The 20,976-nt window shown below is 34.7% G+C and overlaps 1 protein-coding gene across 1 annotated transcript in view; it reads left to right on the forward strand.

Annotated features, from left to right (window-relative positions):
• The window catches only part of fl(2)d (Pre-mRNA-splicing regulator female-lethal(2)D), a 125,070-nt gene that overhangs the window by 94,231 nt on the left and 9,863 nt on the right, over positions 1 to 20,976 (forward strand). Inside the window, exon 3 of the mRNA XM_090380191.1 lies at positions 6,385 to 6,539. Within this exon, the coding sequence (XP_090236317.1) occupies positions 6,385 to 6,539 (155 nt within the window). The remainder of the gene's footprint in view (positions 1 to 6,384; positions 6,540 to 20,976) is intronic.

Raw genomic sequence — 20,976 nt, forward strand, 5'->3', positions numbered from 1 at the left:
TTATATGTTAGTTATAAGTTTGTTAGTTGCATGATCTTTCCAGTTTGTGGAAGTCTTCTAACTGGACTTTTACTGTATATATCTAGCTAACAGTTACATTTTGTAGTTTTTGATTCACTTAAAATGTAAGTTACTTTTCTTGAAAAACTTAATTTAAATGAAAGAAACAAGCAAGAAACTTGAACAATTGTTGGAAAATAGAATAAGTGAATAAATTAATTTAAAATGTGACTAATGACAGAGCAAACCTATATATCCATGTTTCATTGGAAAAAATTTTAAACCTGAAATTATAAAATTAATATTTTTACCATCTGTGCATGTGATGCATCAGGTATGCCATAATGCAATTTCATTGGCACCACCAATTACAAAAATAGTCTCTCTCTATCTCTCTCTCTATAATCATAACTTAATATCTGAAGTGAAGATGCTGGCTAATTTTTGTACTTTCTGTACACTTTGATATGATCTCTAAAATATGTAGTATTAGTGCTGAAAAGTTCTTGAAATTGACAGAATAAAAAGGTGGGGGGGGGATGTAATGACTGCAAGAACTGAAATCATTTTTGTTTACAGTAGATGAAGACAAAGTATGAAATAAAACTGTCTTTATTCTGTGATTATTTGTGAAATATATACATGGTATCCACAAACATCCTTTATAAAACTAAAATATTATTGTTAATAACATTACGTGGTACAAACATGAAACCATTTCCAGGTAATAAAGAATATCTTTAAGTTTTTATTCACCAACTGGAAAATGTCATGCCACAGTAGATAGCAGCATAATTGAAACTGTAATCATGATGAAATTGACCAACCTTCAGAAAATGCATTACACAAAAGGCAGTTATAGTTACTACTGACTGTCATGCTGTTATTCTAAAATTTCCTGTGGCTTCTCTGTGCACTGAATTCTCACATTTTGCTTGTTTACTTTCCCACTGGTTCAAAAAGTGCACTTGTCACTAAAGATGATTCATTTCAGGAAATTGTCACTGGCTACCATAAGCTGAAACATTTTGACAAAATTCCATCCTCTTGTTTTTTCCATCAGTCAACAACTTCTGTATGAGCATTGTATTAAACTTTTATGGTTTCATCCTCAGACATTGATATAACACTTTACACACTTAGAGTTTGTATAACATGTCAAGGCCAAACACTGTTGAACTTGACATGTTATGCTTGCATCTGGCATGTATGGATTTCCCTGAACTTTGCATAAAAGTTCTTCAAACTGTCTCAACTGTGCCCGCGTTGACTTCCGTGGCCACCACCTCAGCCAGGATGCTTGCACAAACAGGTGTCCTTTATGAATTTTCCATACCATTGCAGAACTGTACTTAAGTGGCTTCTTTTTAAACTGTGTTTTGAAATTTACACACAGCAGTGATGGCAGATTGCAACATATTAAACCAAAGTACCCACTGCACCCTCTAAGGATTAGTAAATTTTGCCACAGTTACCATATCCTCTATTACCTGTAAGTGGTTTCAGGTTTGTATCATGTATACTCTGTTCACACAGTAACGTTTCAGTTTTGTAAAAGAGGTTTGTAGACACTTTATTAATTAGAAATATATAAATAGTTGACCTGAGCATTTTGTTTATCTTTAGTAAACTGGTTTTAGATATGTATTTGCGACATATGTTTCTTAACTTCTAGAACTGACTGTATAAGGATGATAAATTTTAGGCTGCTGGTCATTCCATTTTTGATAGACAATTCTGAAATTTCAGTTAATAAATGAACTTTAGTTAAAACAAACAACTTTAAATGAGCTTATGCTTTTTTTTTTAACTGAAGTTTATGTGAAAGATCTCCCTCACACACCATTCTTTCCTAAATGGCACTCTCTCATACTATAGATTCTCAAACTTTTACATTCACTGAGTATGACATATTTGGGTGGGGGGGGGGGGGAAATAACCATATTTTTTTCTGTTTTAACTTTATAGCCAAACACTAGAGTGAGATTATTGTCAAAAAATGAAATCATTAAAATATATGATACTGGTCATTACTTCTTTTTTATGTCTTAATGACTTACATTTATATATGTATTATTTCGTTAAACTTCATCAGCTTCTAAATCTGATTTTGTGTAATCCCACATCAATGAAGGGATATGGAATTGAGGTCAAAATTTGTTTTGGTGGTATTTCTTCAAATTACTTGGAATAGTTCAAGAGTAGTTCAAAAAAGTGTGTTTTAATACTACAAAATGCAAGTTTTGAAGTTGTGCAGCGTAGATAGGAAGCAAGGAGGTACCATGGTGTCCTATAGATGATTTATTGAACATTTCTCGGCAGCGATAGGGAAGGTCATAATCCAACTTTATAAGGCAATAGTGAAACCACACTTTGAAAAAAATAATCTTTTTTTTTTTTTTTTTCCCCCAAGTGTGAAATTGGCACACTTTAAAAATGGGCATTTTTAAAGCTAACAACATGGGAAATTTCAAAACTCAGCTGAACAGTTACCTACATGATGAGATGAAAATACATGTAAGAAGTACAATGCACACCACTTAAAATCATGGATATTAATTTATCATTATTATCTGTGATTATCATCATTATTAACTTTTATCATTTGGATAATTTTATCACTTTTATGTTGTCCCAGTTAGATGAATACATAGAATTCATGCCATTTATTGTAATCAGGCTTCGGTTTATATTATTACTTTTTTGCCTTGTCGCCGTTTATTCAAGTGCAGTGGAAGTAATTAGGTAACATCCCAGTTTGTTCCTGACTCTGACATGTTGCGTGGCTAGTTACTGATTTTGCTTCCTACAGTGCTGATGGTTGTCTGTGTCGTTACTCCATGAAAGAAAGTACTATATCTGTACTTCTACAATTTCTTTTGTAGTAAAGCATTAACCCTTTTCTAATTCTTAATTTTAATATTTTATTTGTTTTTAATGGCTTGTGTGGATCTCCAGAAATGTTATGACAGTTTCGTGTTTGTTGATGACTTTCTTGGAGAGATATATTGCTTGATTTTAATGTTTTCTTTCTGTCCACTTCCACCTTTTTATGTACCTGTATCTGCTCTGCATCAATAAACACACTGAAAAAAAGCTTTAGCTAATTCCTGCAGTGACCGCAATGAATGCCATCCACTGTATTCTTTTATTTTTTTATTTTTTTTGGCTGGTGTGTCACAAGCCAATGGAGAATATTTTGCCAAAACTTTTTCAGAGAAGTAAAGATTAACATCAAAGTAATTACAAAAACCTTCCCCTCAGCTCCCTTCGCTGCTAGCTGAGGTGCCAGTAAGACGGACTCAGATAAAAATGCAATTCGATATTTTTTTAGACGTATGACTATATTGTCCTTTTAAAAAATTACCATTATTGCTTAAAAATTATCTGGACCTGGAAACTGCTACGTAACGTCCGTGATCGAAATGCCAACTTTTTTGAAAATCTCACCCTTCGATTTGTTGATTGTGATGGCTTGTAATTGTAATTACAAAAACCTTCCCGCTAGCTGAGATGTTAGTAAGACGGACTCAGATAAAAATGCAATTTGATATTTTTTTTACACGTATGACTATATTGCCCTTTAAAAAAAATTACAGTTATTGCTTAAAAATTATCTGGACCTGGAAACTGCTATGTAATGTTGTTGAAAGTCTGACCCTTAGATTTGTTGATTGTGATGACAAAGGCTAAAAAAAAATTGTCTTCTCTTCAAAGTAAATGGCAAGTTAGTTTCACTGGGGGCTAAATCAATTCTCAGGATTTGAAAATCAGTCAGGGAATTTTTTTTTTTTTTTTTTCCAAAAATTTTACTACTAAACAAAACTGATTGCAGAAGGAATCAGGTCAAAAGCTTGTTTAGTCTTTAAGTTATTCAAGTTCAAAGAGCATTCCAGACAGAGGGACAAGCAAATTATTATATAGATGGCTAGTTCTAGTACATTATCTCAAACCTCATAGATTACACCCTCCTATGTCCATTTTTGAAACTTCTAAATATGAAAATAATAATTGTTATTTGTAAACAGTTAACCATCTAACAGATATGCCAAATTCAAATTCAAGAGCAGGTACACTGGTGTATTTTTTTTTTTTTTACCGATCAGTTTTTTGGGACAAAAAAAGTAAGAAATAATTTAGAATTGGGCACTTTAAAATTTTATTCTTAATTCGACTCTATATTGGACAATATGAACAAATAATATGTTTAGTAACATCAGTCTTGTTTTCCACAAAAAAAAAAAATCCTATTTTACACCCAAATATTGGCATAATGACAAACAAAATCAAAGCCAAAGCTCAATTGAAAACTAATAGATGATTTCAGATTTCAAAAATTTCGACAGTGTGTCAAAAGAACCTTCAAAAAATATATATATATGTATGTGGATTTACTCCACAGAACTTACGTACAAAATTTTTTATGTAAATTCCCTTTAAATTGTGAAAGAATAATACCAGAAATTGAATTGAATAAGGGATTACAAGAATTTGGTAACAGAATGTATCAGCAGGTACCACAGTGAGAACCCCTGTCATATGCAGTGTTATTACCTCAGATTCTCTCAGTTTTATGCTTAAAGGGGAGGTGTCATTTATTACTCATGATGTAGCAACCATGATAACTTATGGCAATGATGTGTACAAGAGAAATTAGTGTGCCAATCAGAATAAATTTTTTTTTCACAGGAAATTTGATGCAAAGCAGCTTATCTATAATAAGTGAACGAAAGTTCAGGGTTTTTTTTTTTTTTTTTTTTCTCCCAACTGTAATTAGCAACATCTAGAAAAAATGTGTTTTGTATATATTGAGTGAAAGATATAATGTGAATATTAATCATTCAGTGCTCAAATAAATAAACATTTAACCCTGTGTTTATGTATGAATTGTAGCTTATTTGGGTCCTATAAATATTGGGAAACAATCCTACACCAGGTTCTTGTATTACATAATTAACTGAGTATTGTGTTTACTGTGTTTAAGCATATTGGAAATATTACCTATTTGGGAAACAATGTCTATTTTAAGATTTGATATAAGAAGAGTGAAAAATTCCAATATTAATGCACTGATACATTTATGTTATTAAGATTTAAGATTAATTGTAATTTGAAACAAAGAAAAATAATCACTTATATTTAACAGACTTCGACCTAGGACTTAGAATTAATTGAAAATTAGTTTCACTTTGAAATTGTTTTAGAATCATATTCACATTAGCTAATAGAAGCATTTTTTGCTTGAAATGCTTGAAGCAAACTTGAAAATCTTTCACAAATTTATTTTTTTCTATTTCTTACCTGGTTAAATTGTGTGTTAGACACTTTACTTGAAAGGAGTATGTGGCGTCTGAGAAACTACATATCAAACCAAAATTACTTCCTTGGGAAGCTAATGTCATTTGTCTGTTATTGAACACCAAAAATAAAAATAATTGATGATAAGACTGTTAGTATGCTTGAGACCTTCTTGGATAAAAGTACACATGAAGGAGAACAAGATTATGCTTCCTTTTATATATATTACCCTTAGGGTAAAAATGGGGTAGTGTATTGAATGTGATAAACAGAAACAAACAAAAAGCTGGTACACAAACAAAAATAAGCTATGAGCCGTCTGTTAATCATTTCCAGTTGCTATTCTCCTTTGTTGCCATAAGAGTAACCTATAACAGATTAAATTAACTAATGTGAATATTATTTCAAAACAAAATTAATTTTCAAATAATTTAATGTCTACCACCCATCTGCCAAAATGCCACATGGGCAATTGCTAATGATCTTCTCCATATTCTAGACTTGGCAGTAGTATCCACAAAGATTTTGAAGTGTTATCAAAATTGGAATGTTTTTATTTTTCAGCTAGTTTAATAGGCCCAATAATTTTCATCCAGAAATAATTTTAAACAACAAAATAAATTGAATGGAGTGTAGCGTTTTCATTAATATGTAATTTGAAATAATTTGTATTCTAAGCTGTTGCTAAATACAATTAAATTTCTTTGTATCTAATTGCAGTCATGCAATTGTAAATTTTAATAACAATAAATATATCTTATTACTTATTGTTGGAGTTTTTCACTCTACAACTTTTCTTTTCTTATATTAGATTAAGTAATAGTTCCTGAAATGGATCTGAAATGACACCTTATATCATAAAGTTAATTTAGCATGCCTGTTGTCAGAAATGTTTTTCCAATATTCAATACTTACTAAAACTGGTTAATGCATAAAATGTGGAAGTGTTTAGTTGCAAGTAATATTAAGATAAGATTCCCTAGTGCCAGTCTGGTTAGGTGCACAAATTTCATGCATATTTTGCTTTAATATTGTTGTGAATTTAAAACACTTAACCATATTTTTTTTTTTCCCTCCCTCTCTTAGCAATACAGGAAAACGATTAATGGCAAAGTGCAGACTTTTATATCAGGAAAATGAAGAGTTAGGAAAAATGATAACTTCAGGGAGAATGGCAAAATTAGAAGGAGATCTGGCTTTGCAAAAGAACTTTAGTGAAGAAATGAAAAAGAGTCAGTCAGGTAATTATCTTTAGTAAAATATAGCACTATTATATTCTGTAACTATTTCAAAAGAACTTTAGTAAAGAAATGGAAAAGAGGCAATTATTTTTAACAAAATAAAATATAGAGCTATGATATTCTATAACCAAAAATTTATTTAAAATCTAAGTACCTCTTGCAAAAAATTAGTTGCCAGATGGGAGTAAAGTCATGTAATGCTAAACTTCCAGGCAAAGCTAGTATTAATTATAAAGAATAAATAAATTATTACCAGTACAGTGGGACCCTGCTTTACGATTGGTTCACTGTACAATAAAATCACTTTATGATAGACTCTTCATAATAAAATACCATTCACTGTATGATATGTAGTAAGCGCCAGTCGTGATCATATTTGCGAATTGAATTTTAATTCTATTAAAAGGTTATTCTAATAAGCGAAATAGGAGGGATGTTATCCACAGGCTCTAAAAGTAAAGATCTAAAGCACAAATTTACACTTTATTACCTTACCAATTAACAAAATTAAATAATACGTGAAAATTGGAAGAATATTTTCCACAGGTTAGTAAAATAAAAATAAATTTACGCTTACGTACATAGTTTAATTAATACTGTAATATGTACATACTAACTAATTGATATTTCTGTTCGCTGGCATTTTTTTTTTTTTTTTTTTTTTTTTTGGTTGTAATTTTTACTGTAAAACAGTAAAAAAGAAGAGTAATCAATAGCAAAGAATATGGCACTCACAAATTGCGACTGACACGATATGCGCAAGTGAGATTCAGAGTAGCAAGTTTACAAAGCTTAAAAAATGGGAATGAAGAGAAGATTCTGAAAATTTATTTATGTTTTCTATATGATTGAAGATTTCATGGAAGGGGAAACATATTTCACCATAATAGTATAAAAACCCACAGAATTCCAGCTATCGGTATCATTGCAAATGCAATCAGATTGAGTTTACTATCCTTTTGTAATACATTGCACTAAGAAAAGCCCAATAAACTGGAAACTGCAAATTGTTTTTATTGTTTTATGGTCGTGACCTCCAGAAATGTGCTTTTGAAAAATATCACAAAGCGGTTAAAAATTTATTCTTATAACTGATCATATGACAAAGATGAAGGTGTAGTGCATTAATTATTTAAATTGGTTTTTTGAAATTTGATTCTATAAAGAGGCTGATTCTACTAACCAGATATGATGTTAACTGGTGCATACTGATTTCATTTTATGATGGGCTTATGATTGTCTCCGACGACTGGACCATGTCCTTCCTCTCAGCTAATTGCAGCGTTTGTAAACATGTTGAGAGTAGGAGTGTGCTATAGGCCTAATGACTCTGATGAGTATAATAAGAAACTGTACAGGGAAATAGAGTGGGCCAGTAAATCAGAGAGTCTTATACTGGTAGATTTTAATTTCCCAGATATTGACTGGAATTTGGGGACTGGTCACTCACACACTAGCAAGGCTTTTGTGGATTTATTGGATGATTGTTTTCTACATCAGCATGTTCGGGAGGCAACTAGAGGGAGTAATCCTCTTGATTTGATTATCAGCAGTGATTCTTCATGCATTAAGAATCTGCAGATAAATGAACCACTAGGTGGCAGTGATCACAGTGTGCTGAAGTGGGATTTACTCAAAGAGGTAACTACCATTAGGGGGTAAAGGGAAGGGTTATTGCTTTCGTAAAGGCGACTACGATGGACTGAGACAGTATTTAAATTCTATACAGTGGGACCAACTGATGATGTTACCAACAGCAAATGCAAAATGGGAAGCATTCAAAGAACTTATCTTGGAAGCTACTAGGCTTTACATACCAACCAAGAAATATTGTTCAAGGTTTAGGCCTAAATGGATGTCAGATGAACTGATGAGGCATATGGCAGAGAAGAAACATGCATGGGATACATACAAATTAACACATGACACAGAAGCCTATGATAGATACAAGTTGATCTGTAACCAAGTTACAAAGAAGGTTAGGCAGGCGAAGGCAGATTACGAGAAATCTTTGGCAAGGGATGCAAAGAAAAACAGCAAAGAGTTCTTTACTTATGTGAACTCTAGAAGGAAGGGGATGAATCGGATTGGACCACTTGATATCGATGGGTCAACTGTTGATGATCCTGCTCAGGTAGCTAACAAACTGAATGAATATTTTGCATCGACATTCACACATGAGGAGTTATTTAGCGAGGGGAAAGCCAGAGGTGTATTCAACTCTAGCAGTAAGCTAGAGAATCTTTTAATAACTGAGAGTAAAGTGGAGGAGAAATTGTTGAAGATAAACACAAGAAAGGCACCCGGGGTGGATGGGATCTATCCAGTTATATTAAAGGAGGCAGCAGAGGAAGTAAGCAAACCCTTAGCCATAATTATGAGAGCTTCCTTGGACTCGGGAGGTACCCACAGACTGGAGATGTGCAAATGTGACCCCAATTCACAAAGGAGGATCAAAGGCTGACACAAGTAATTATAGACCTATGAGTTTAACTTCTGTTCTAGGAAAATTAATGGAGGCACTAGTTAAAGAAGCACTGCAGGATCATTTAGACAAGACTTCAGTTATAGCTCGGACACAGCATGGTTTTGTTAAGGGGAAGTCTTGCCTGACCAATTTGATTGGATATTATGATGCAGTCACAAAGGAACTGGATGCAGGGAATAACTTTGATATTATATACTTGGATCTTAGAAAGGCTTTTGATACTGTTGCACATGGAAGACTGCTGCACAAATTGGAGTAGTGTGACATTGGAGGTAAATTGCTGCTGTGGATAAAGGGGTGGCTGAGGGGGAGAAGACAGAGAGTGGTAATCAATGGACACTGCTCGTCGTGGACTAATGTTATTAGTGGAGTCCCTCCGGGCTCAGTGTTGGGTCCATTATTGTTTTCTGTATTCATAAATGATATTGATGATGGTATATCAAGCTTAATGTCGAAGTTTGCAGACGATACAAAGGTGGGCAGGGTTGTCAAGGACACTACTGACACTATGCTGCTGCAACAGGATCTGGAAAGGTTGAGCAGATGGGCTGAGAGGTGGCAAATGAAGTTTAAAATTGACAAATGTAAAGTACTACACATGGGAAACAGCAACCCCAGAGCAACATATCAACTCTGTGGTACTACACTGACAGTGGTAGAGAATGAAAGGGACCTGGGGGTGGTTGTGCAGGCAGATATGAAGTTCTCTGAGTAGTGCAGACGGGCTGCAAGAGTAGCTCATGGTGTATTGTCAATGATATATAGGAATTTTTCTAGCAGGGATAAGGAGGTGATTATTCCCTTGTATAAGGCAATGGTCAGGCCACACCTAGAGTACTGTATACAGGTCTGGAGGCCTCATTTCAAGAAGGACATAGAGCTGCTGGAACGAGTACAGAGAAGGGCAACAAGATTAGTGAATGGAACAAAGGGGTGCTCTTACGAAGAAAGGCTTAAGTTTTGCAAATTACAGTGTCTGGAGACAAGGCACCAGCGAGGTGATCTGATAGAGGCGTATAAAGCCTTGAATGGTTTGAGCGTGCTCAATGCTGATGGGATTCTTCCTCTCACTCAGAATAATCAGCTGAGAGGGCATAAATTCAAATCGAGGAAAGACAGATGTAGGATAGATGTGCAGAAATTTGCCTTTAGCCAGCAGGTGGTTGGTTGGTGGAACAGACTTCCATCCCTTGTCGTGGAAGTTGATAGCCTAAATAAATTTAAGGCTCAGCTGGACAGGTATTTTGAACGAACAGAGGGGTGAAGTGGAAGTGGTTTCTTTTTTTTTTTTTTTTTTTTTGACTGATGCTGCATAAGCTTGCTTTCTTGCATCAAATGCCTCTACTAAATGCTAATGCTAATGTTGGCCGCATGTTTCATTTTTGCATCCTTTAGTTGAAATGATTTTTTGTATTCAGCTCTAATCAGTATATTGGTTTTAATCAACATATACAATTTCCATTATAAAAATCACCTTTTAGGTAGATAAATAGCTTAATTATATTAGCAAAAATTTCAACTTCTGAGGTCTTGGAACGAATTACCAAAAAACAGTGTATTATTGGTTCACATTATGATATTTTCACGATATGATGATGTCTCTAGAACGGATTAATATCGTAAAGTGGGGCTCCACTGTATATCAAAGCAATACAAATTGAATGACTGCAAGAAATAATAAATTTCAGGCCATTTCCTGAGTTGTAAACACTCCACTTACAACCATTGTGAAAGTAAAAACATTACACTGATCTCCATGAGATCAGAGTAACGTTTTTATGAGTGAAGAGTCTTCAAATATTTATTTTTTCCCTGATCAAATATAAATGGTATCAAGTTAGAAAAAGATGCAGAATCCATCTTTTTTTTTTTTTGCTCAGTTCGACCCTTCTGCATCTCACTATCATAATAGTTTTTTCATCCTTCTGAAAAAAAATGTTTTTTTTTACTATCTTTTTCTTTTCACAAAAAAAATAAAATAATAATAAAACAATGATAAAATTGGATTTTAATTTTATGAATTTCGTTAATGACTTGGTAGTCTATATGGTAAAATAGAAATGCGTGATAATTGAATTGTTCTCTGTCATGTTCAGTAATTTCATATTAACTGTGTAGTTCAAAGCTGATTAGCAATTTCTTTCAGTGAGATGCTAAAGAAAAATACAGCATAAAATTTCAAATGACACACATGTTCCACATGTAAAATCTGAGAAAGGTAACAAATTTGCCTTGTGTAAGGTATGTAGATTTTTTGATTTCAAGCAGCAAGGAACATGATGTAATCAGACATTTGGCAAATAAATATGCATAATAAAAGCATGAAGTGCTTAGAAAGAAATACAAAAATCTTTTTTCAATCATTGTCACATTTCATAGTGACAATGTCGTATGTGCCAAATATTTATTTGTCATAGAATAGTATTTTGTTATTTTTGGTTTTTAGGAGCATTAGCAACTAAGGCCATATTGCTCCGGGGATATGCGGTGGTCATTCCCTGACCTTTCCGCATCCTCCATATTTGGTGGTCTATCATAGAATGTAACCTTCCTCTGAGTTCTGCCGATCATGCAGGTACAGTGTTCAGAAATGTTTCATGATAGCAAAAAAAAAATACACTTGTGGAAGAACAAAAGCAAAAAGACATTGTTAATGAAATTGCACAGATAAGGAAAGAAGAGATAGTGATGGCTGTAAAAAATGTGCTGTTTTCAATTGCTACAGATTGCAGTAATAATAATATAATAATAAATCATCAAATCGAAAGCAGCTTGCTCTCAGTGCCAGTTTTGGAAGGTGATTTTGCAGTGTACAGCACTGGACATCATCTTCTGATTAACATGAAAACAAATAGTCTGGTATTTAGCATTGTAATGTGTCTGTTATGGTAGGCCTAAAATCTGGAGTAGCAAAGGTATTAGAAGAGAAGATTAAGTACTTAGTGGTAATAGATTGCCCTTGATTGACTGTCAAAATTGATTACCATAACAGACAAAACCAGAATGATGATTCTGGCTTAATCATGCACATTTTTATTGCCAAGGTCATGGAGAGTCTAAAAGAAGAGAAGATTCTACGTTTTGCTCAATGAGGAAGTAATTTATAGCTGCATGTAACCACATGGTGCACAAGTTCCCATTGAATAATATGTTCTTATAAATGCTAGGATAACCCATTAATCAGCATTACATAATTTTTAAATTTGAAATATTTTGTGGACAAGTTTCCAGTACTTCTTGGTATCATTAAAGATAAAGAAATAAATTTTTTTCAGTAGTTTGTTGTCAGTTTCAATGTGAAAACTTACCAAATGCTATTATGAAAGAAAAGAGATAGCTGATATACAAGTGGTCCTTGGTTGAAGAACTGACAAGTGCACAAGAAAGCTTGAAATATAATAAATTACAGAGTCCCACTTAGCATTTTAACAATTGCTTATAGCAGTGTTTCCCAAATGGTGTTCCACAGAACCTTGGGGTTCTGTGAAGTGCAATCGTGAGTTCCGCCAGAAAAATGTCAGCATACACGTAAGTTATAATCCAGTTTAATACAAATATATACTAACAAAATCAGTAGCTTTCGAGACGCGTGTCTCTTCGTCAACTGACAGATTAAATACAAAAATACAACGAGCTGAGTGAGGCACGTTAATCATGCGTCATTGTTGTTGCACGGACGTGCGCTGCTTTCTACACCACTGATCATCCAGCATTAAAACGGTTGTCTCTAGGATGGGATGTAGACGTATGCCTTTCTGCCGATTTAATGCCTTTGGATAGTTTACTATGTTGAGTGACTCTAGCCATATGCGGTGCCGAAAGTGTCGTGAGTGGTCTACCATTTCAAAGTTGCGTTTGGAGGTCAAGATCATGGTTGGTGGCCCAGAAATGTTCCGCGACCACGGACTGGTCAGTTTCAGCAAGCCGGATTGCTCTGTTGTGTTCCGTGAGGCATTAAATCGGCAGAAAGGCATACGTCTACATCCCATCCTAGAGACAACCGTTTTAGTGCTGGATGATCAGTGGTGTAGAAAGCAGCGCACATCCATGCAACAACAATGACGCATGATTTACGTGCCTCACTCAGCTCGTATTTTTGTATTTAATCTGTCAGTTGACGAAGAGACATGCTTCTCGAAAGCTACTGATTTTGTTAGTATATATTTGTATTAAACTGGATTATAACTTACGTGTATGTTATTATAAACTATGGACCCCAGTTCTCCAGGCCCATTCGTTACTAAAAATGTCAACGTTTTTATTGTCTAAATGTGATTTTTTTTAAAATTAGTAATAAAGTTGATCTCTTAATCATAATTTTATTAAGAGTATTATTTTTATCCATACTTATTCTGGCTTATTTTCTAGCTCTGTATATTATGTAAGAATACTATTAGGATTCCATATTTTTTAAAGATTATGAAAGGATTCCGTGGCCAAATTAAATTGGGAAATGCTGCCTTATAGCAATGCTAAGTGGGAGAGAATATCCAGTCACATTATAAAAACAAAAACTGAGTTCAGATCTTCTTTTTCGGTGAACCTTTGGGAATGCTCCTTACAGCCAAGTCGGGAGCATTCCCATAACAATGGTCTTGGTTGTATGGACAACCAGGGCCATTGTTCTGAACAAAAGTTTGATTTAACATCTCTGAATAGACGTATTTTAATATAAAATATGTATTTTTGCCAGTAAAATTTAATTTCAAGTGAAGTGTGGACTTTAAAAAAAATCTCCTGTTTTCCTCCCGTTTTTTTTTTTTTTTTTTTTTGGTTCTGGTTCTTTTTTTTTTGTTATTGATGCAATGAGTCCTACTTGCCTTGTGTTCTTCTGCATGTAAACAGATTATTTTTCCTAAATATGTGAATACATAGCCTCTGATTTATGTTGGGGATGTGTTCATATGAATGGCAATGTATATTGGAACAATAAATGGGACCTTTTTTTTTAATATATATATATATGTTTTATAAGTTATAAAGTGAGATGCATTTTCATGGTCAGATTTTTCAGACTTGCCAACTTAAAAGCTTCACTTAAATTAATCATATTTGAAGTAGTCAAAGGTAGATGCTGGAACAGACTATTTCTTCTTCTTCTCCTCTTGATACAGTTCATTAGAGCATTAATGGGAAAAAAAATCACCCCATCTTCATTCTTAAACTTAAACTTGTCACTCTGTTCCATGTTTGGGTCATTTTCAACAAAAATAAATGCTCCTTTCTCAAACATACTGCTTTAGTCGTCCTTTTTTGTCATGAACTATTTTGCTTGCAGTGCTAGCTGCATTTCCTCTTCCTCCTGCACGCTTACCCTCGAGCATGTTATTTGCAATCACTTCTAAGGACATAACACACAGTAGTACACTATTGTCTAAGTTACCAGTGCACATAAAAAAAAAGAAAGAAAGAAACTGACAGCAACAATTCCACAGTCTGTAACTGAATTTTACGAACACTGGCAAGTTCCTGAACATCATGAACGCACTCTGGCCATTTTTCTACTATGGCACCATTCATTGTAGCTGGAGTGGCCTTTCTCCCATGATGCTGCAATGTTGTCTTTTAACTTCTTAACATTATACCCACTTCAGAACTCCTGGAATAATAGTTGGCCCTTGCCAACTATTTCAGTAATCAGTTGTCAAAAGGTCCACTGGAGATAATAGGCTTTCATTGTTACTGTCATCCCTTGGTCTATTGGTTGAAACAAAGAGGTCCTATTTGTTGGCATGAAAACAACTTGTATTTTGTCATCCTGATCTTCATTGCTAACAGGATGGTCAGACACACTGTCAAAAACAAGAAAGATCATGTGTTGATAAGGGTAGAGAAGAAGCAAAATATTTTAAATACAGAATTTAAAATTTTTAAGTTTTAAACATATCAAACCTAATTTGGAAAAGCATAAATCAGAGACTATAGGTAAAAAGAAATCCAAAGCAAAGAAGAAAAAAATTAGTAAGAAACACTTGTCATGATGAACCGAAGAGGACAAATGAAGAGCAAGATAAACACTGAGAAGGATAAAATTGAGTATACTGAGTTATGCAAAGCGATTAGAAAGAGACTCAGAGAGGACATAAGAAAATTTAACACAAGAAAAGTAGAACAAGCATTAAGGGAAAACAAAGGATGTAAATCAGTAGCCATGAGCAGTAATACAGAAAGACAAATGATACTGAAACTGAAGAAAAGCGATGGTGTACTTATAAATAGCAGAGAAGGCATCATTCAAATAGCAGAAGACTACTATAGAGAATTATACAGGGAGGGAAGAAATGATGTAAGCAGTGCAGAAGATGGATCACAAATTAGTAACACATACGACATATCAGATATCCTTCCTGATGTGGTAGAACATGCATTGAAGAAGAATCAGAAAGCCCCGGGGAAGATGAAGTTACTTAGGGTTCTTAAAATTGGGAGGAAGAGAAATGACACAAAAACTGGCAAGACTCTTCACAAAGTGCATTAGAAAAGGTGTGACACCTAAGGAGTGGAATAATGCAATCATAGTTTTGCTGCATAAGAAAGCAGATAAATCAGAAATTGGAAATTATAGACCAATTAGCTTGTTACCCCACGTCTACAAGTTGTTCACAAGGGTCATCACTAACAGATTAGAAAGAATACTTGATGAGAATCAACCGAAAGAGCAAGCTGGCTTTAGGACAGGATTCTCAACTATGGATCACCTTCATGTAATATCACAGCTAATGGAGAAAACAAATGAATATAAAACACCATTATGCCTGGCATTTGTGGATTATGAAAAGGCATTTGACTCCATACAGCATAAGGCAATATTTCAGGCACTGGAAAGACAAGACATAGATACCCCATATATTATGATTTTGAAGAAAATATATGAGAACGCTACCTCCTTTATTAGACTAGACAAAAACAGTAGCAAATTTAAAATTGGGAAAGGAGTTCAACAAGGAGACACGATATCTCCGAAGTTGTTTACTGCTGCCCTTGAGGATGTTTTCAGAACATTAGACTGGTCTCAGAAAGAAGTCAATGTGAATGGAGTACCTAAACCATTTACAATTTGTATATGATATTGTGATCATAAGCCATGATCCCAAAGAATTAGAGGAAAATCTTAATCAGTTATGCAGAGTTAGTAAGTATTTCGGACTAAAGATGAATATGGTTAAAGCAAAAATTAATGGTGAGCAAGTATGCTACAGAAAGGGATATAATCATTGAAGAAGCAGTAATTGAAAAAGGTGGATTGATATACTTATCTGGGACAAGTCATTAGTGGTAATAATGATAAATGCCTGGAAGTCAAGAGAAGAATAAATTTTGAATGGATAGTATTCAGGAAATATAGTTACATACTTGAGGAGTAATATCCCAATTTGTCTGAGACTTAAAACAATGAACCAATCTGTACTCTCCACAATGACTTATGGAAGTAAAACTTGAGCACTCACCAAAAGAATGGAAGAGAAGCTGAACACAGAGAAGAATGGAACGAATTATATTAGGAATCAGATTGTTGGATAAGAAGAGAAACACATGGATTAAGCAGCAAAGTCATGTAAAGGACATTCTTATCAAAATTAAAGAACTAAAATGGTCTTGGGCAGGACGCATATCTCGAAGACATGATGACAGATGGACTAAGAAAATAACAGAATGGTACCCAAGAGGAACTGGAAGAAAACCTGGAACACAACAACGGAGATGGACAGATGAAATTCATGAGTTTGTGGATAGTAAATGGATGGCCATTGCACAAAACAGAAAAAACTGGAAAGCTGCTGGAGAGGCCTTCATCCTGCAGTGGATTGAAAATGGTTGATGAAAATGTTGAAATCAGAGACTGCTTGTATTGAATTTGGTAATAATTTCATTTTATTTTTTCCTTGGTCAAGTAGTCTTGATATTTCTGTTACTTGATGCATGGTTTCAGTTTATTATTTTACATGCCATGTCTGGGCTTTGTTATTTCTGGCTTACTGATTTACTATGAAATTTTTGTTATTTCATATCAAACAGTGATAGCCCCCATTATTGTCCTTTTTATTTAGACAGAAGCAGAAGGCATTTTTTAGGTATCAAAGAACTCCCAGTAAACAATCTTATGTAACTTTTGTGAAACATTTGAACTTGTTCTGGCAGACTCCCAATTTTCAGTTGCCTTGACCACTATCCATGTCATTTGTCCTAATTATTTACTCTGATTCCTTTCACTTCAAAGGTGATACTTGTGCATACATCCACTCTGGTATTCCATGCCAGAGACATCCTAATTTGGAATCTCCTCTTTTTGCTCTCCTCTGGCTTAAAATCTCTCTATCCTATTCTGTCAAATTCATCTGTTGCATCTGCCTGTTGTTCCACCAACTCCACTAATCTTCAAACTTCTTGACTTCCTTTCTTCTAAACTCAACTTTCTCTAGTCAAAATTTCCTACCAGTGAGATAATTTTCCTTGACAGTTTTAATGTTCACAGCAGCTGGCTTTACTTTTCTGGTTAGACAGATCCAGTGGGTCAAGATGCCGAGGCTTTGGATATTACTAATGGCTGTGATGAATGTAATGAATAATTACATAGACAAGCAGGCTAGTAAATCAAACTTTCTTATAATGGGTGGTGTTAACTTTCCAGATATTAACTGTAAATATAGCAGAAATTTTCAATATTTAGTGAATGACTGTTTTCTGCATCAACATTTTTGTCTATGTTAAAGACAACAAGAAAAGCAACACTCTTGATATGATCATAAGCAGTGACTCTTCATGCATTAAGGATATTCATATAAAGGAACCACTGGGTGACAATGATTATAACATATTGATGTCGGATCTATTTAAACATATTGATGATGTGGGATTTGTTTAATACAAAATATGTATTTTTGCCAGTGAAATTTAATTTCTAGTATAGTATGAACTTTCAAAAAAATATATATATATATCCTGTTTTCCTCCTGTTTTTTTTTTTTTTTTTTTTTGTTGTTGTTGTTTCTGGTTCTTGTTTTTTTTTTTTTTTTTTTTTTATTGATGCCATGAGTCCTACTTGCTTTGTGTTCTGCGTTTAAACAGATTAATTTTCCTAAATATGTGAATACCAATAGTCTCTGGTTTATGTTGGGGATGTCTTCATATGAATGCAAATGTAGATCAAAACAACATAAATTGGACCTTTTTTTAATATATATGTTTTACAAGTTATAAAAGTGAGATGCATTTCCATGAGTTAAAGGAAATCTATTTTCCTTTTGTACTATAATGGTCTTAGTTTTTATTCTTTCAGTGGAACAAACCGATGATATTATCAACTGCAAATCCTAAATAAGAAGCATTCGAGAAAGTAATTACAGAAGCTACTAAGCATTAGCAAAGGCACATGATGCAAGAAAGCAAGCTATCATCAGCCAAAAAAAAAAAAAAAAAAAACCCTTATTTCACCCAACGACTCGCTTTGTTTGTCAAGTTCTGCCCTGAATCTGTTTAAGCTATCAACTTCTATAATGACAGATGGAAGTTTGTTCCAGCAATGAATCACCCGCTGGCTAAAGGCAAATTTCCGTACATCTATCCTACAACCGTCTATCCTCAATTTGAATTTATGCCCTCATGAGCAATTATTCTGAGCAAGAGGAAGAATCCCATCAGCATTGAGCATGCTGAATGCTGATGGGAGCTTTTTATATCAACTAAAATATGTTAGCATTAGTAGGGGCATATGATGCAAGAAAGCAAGCTTATGCAGCATCAGCTAAAAAAAAACTTCCTATTTCACCCCTCCATTCGTTTCAAATGCCTATCCAGCTCAGCCTTAAACTTATCTAGGCTATCAACTACCCGCTGGCTAAAGGCAAATTTCTGCACATTTATTCTACAACTGTCTTTCCTCAATTTGAATCTGTGCCCCCCCTCAGGTTCTTAATCTGAACAAGAGGAAGAATCCCATCAGCATTCAGCTTGCTCTTCCCATTCAAGGCCTTATACACCTCAGTTAGATCACCTCGCATGTGCCTACTCTCCAGGTGCTGCAATTTGCAGAACTTAAGCCTTGCTTGGTAAGAGCACCCCTTTGTTTCCCTCACCAATCTTGTTGCCCTTCCTTGTACTCATTCTAGCAACCCTACATCCTTCCTAAAATGAGGCCTCCAGACCTGTACACAGTACTCAAGGTGTGGCCTGACCACTGCCTTCTACAATGGGATAATCACCTCCATGTCCCTGCTAGCAAAATTCCTAAATATCATTGACAAGACTACATGACCTCTCCTGACAGCCTGTCCTGCACTGTTCAGCGAACTTCATATCTGACTACACAATTACTCCCAGGTCTTTTTCACTTTGCACTTCCCTGAGTGTAGTACCACACAGTTGGTACGTTTCTCTTCAGTTATTGCTACGCATATGCAGTACTTTGCATTTGCCAATGTTAAACTTCAGTTCCCACTTCTCAGCCCATTTGCCCAACTTATCTTGATCCAGTTGGAGTGCATACTGTCTTTACTGTTGTTAACAACCCTGCCGACCTTTGTATCATCTGCAGACTTGGATTTTAAGACTGATATACCTTCATCAATATCATTGATGAATACATAAAACAACAATCGGCCCAACACCAAACTCTGGGGAACTCCACTAATAACATTCATCCATGAAGAGCAGTGTCCATTGATTTCCACTCAAATTTGTACAGCAGTCTTCCATGTGCAACAGTATCAAAGGTTTTCCTGAAATCCAAGTATATGATATCAAAATTATTTTTTGCATCCAGTTCTTTTGTAACCACATCATAGTAACCAATCAAATTGGTCAGACAAGACCTCCCTTTAACAAACCAATGCTGTATCTTAATTATTACTGCAGTCTTGTCTAGATGATCCTGCAGTGCTTCTTCAACCAGTGACTCCATTATTTTCCCTGGAACACAAGTTAAACTAACAGGTGTATAGTTACTTGTGTCACATTTTGAACCCACTTTGTGAATTGGTGATTCATTTGCACACCTCTAGTCCATGGGGACCTCCCCTGAATCCAAAAAAGTTCTCATAATTATGGCTAATGGTTTACTTACTTCCTTTGCTGCCTCTTTTAATATAACTGAATAGATCCCATCTACCCCAGGTGCCATCCTTATGTTTAACTTCAACAATTTCTCCTCCACTTTGCTCTCAGTTATTACAAAATCACTTATCTCCCTGTTAGAGTTTGATAAACTTCTGGCATTTCCCTCCTTGAATAACTCCTCATCTTTGAATCTAGATGCAAAATACTTATTCAGTTTATCATCTACCTGAGCATGATCATCAATAGTGAACCCATCTATGTTAAGTGATCCAATCTGATTCATCCCTTTCCTCCTAGAGTTCAAATAAGTAAAGAACTCTTTGCATCCTTTGCCAAAGATTTCCCTTAATCTGCCTAACCTCCTTTGTGACTTGATTACATAATAACTTATATCTGCCGTAGGCTTCTGTGTCACCTGATAATTTAGCAAGATCCTTAGCATTAGTAGAGGCATATGATGCAAGAAAGCAAGCTTATACAGCATCAGCCAAAAAAAACCCTTACCATTTCACCCATCCGGTTACTCCAAATGTTTGTCTAGTTCAGGCTTAAATTTATTTAAGCTATCAACTTCCACAACGACAGATGGAAGTCTTTTCGTGCAATAAACTACCCGCTGGCTAAAAGCAAACTTACACTATTTTATAACTGTCGTTCCTCAATTTGAATCTATGCCCCCTCAGGTTCTTAATCTGAGTAAATGGAAGTGTCCCATCAGCAATGAGCCTGCTCAAACCATTAAAGCCTTATATAACCTTGCGCCGACCGGGCTAGCTGGGTAGGTAAAGTGCCTGCCTAGCAACAAAATGGTCGCAGGTTCGAATCCCGCCTCAGGCTTGGATCAAAGTACTGCAAAAACCTTGGGAGGTGCATTATGGCCACAGAAGCCGATGCGCC

Source organism: Mastigoproctus giganteus, chromosome 8 (genome assembly GCF_048544385.1).
Source record: "Mastigoproctus giganteus isolate SK-2022 chromosome 8, ASM4854438v1, whole genome shotgun sequence".
In the NCBI taxonomy this organism is placed as follows: Eukaryota; Metazoa; Arthropoda; class Arachnida; order Uropygi; family Thelyphonidae; genus Mastigoproctus; species Mastigoproctus giganteus.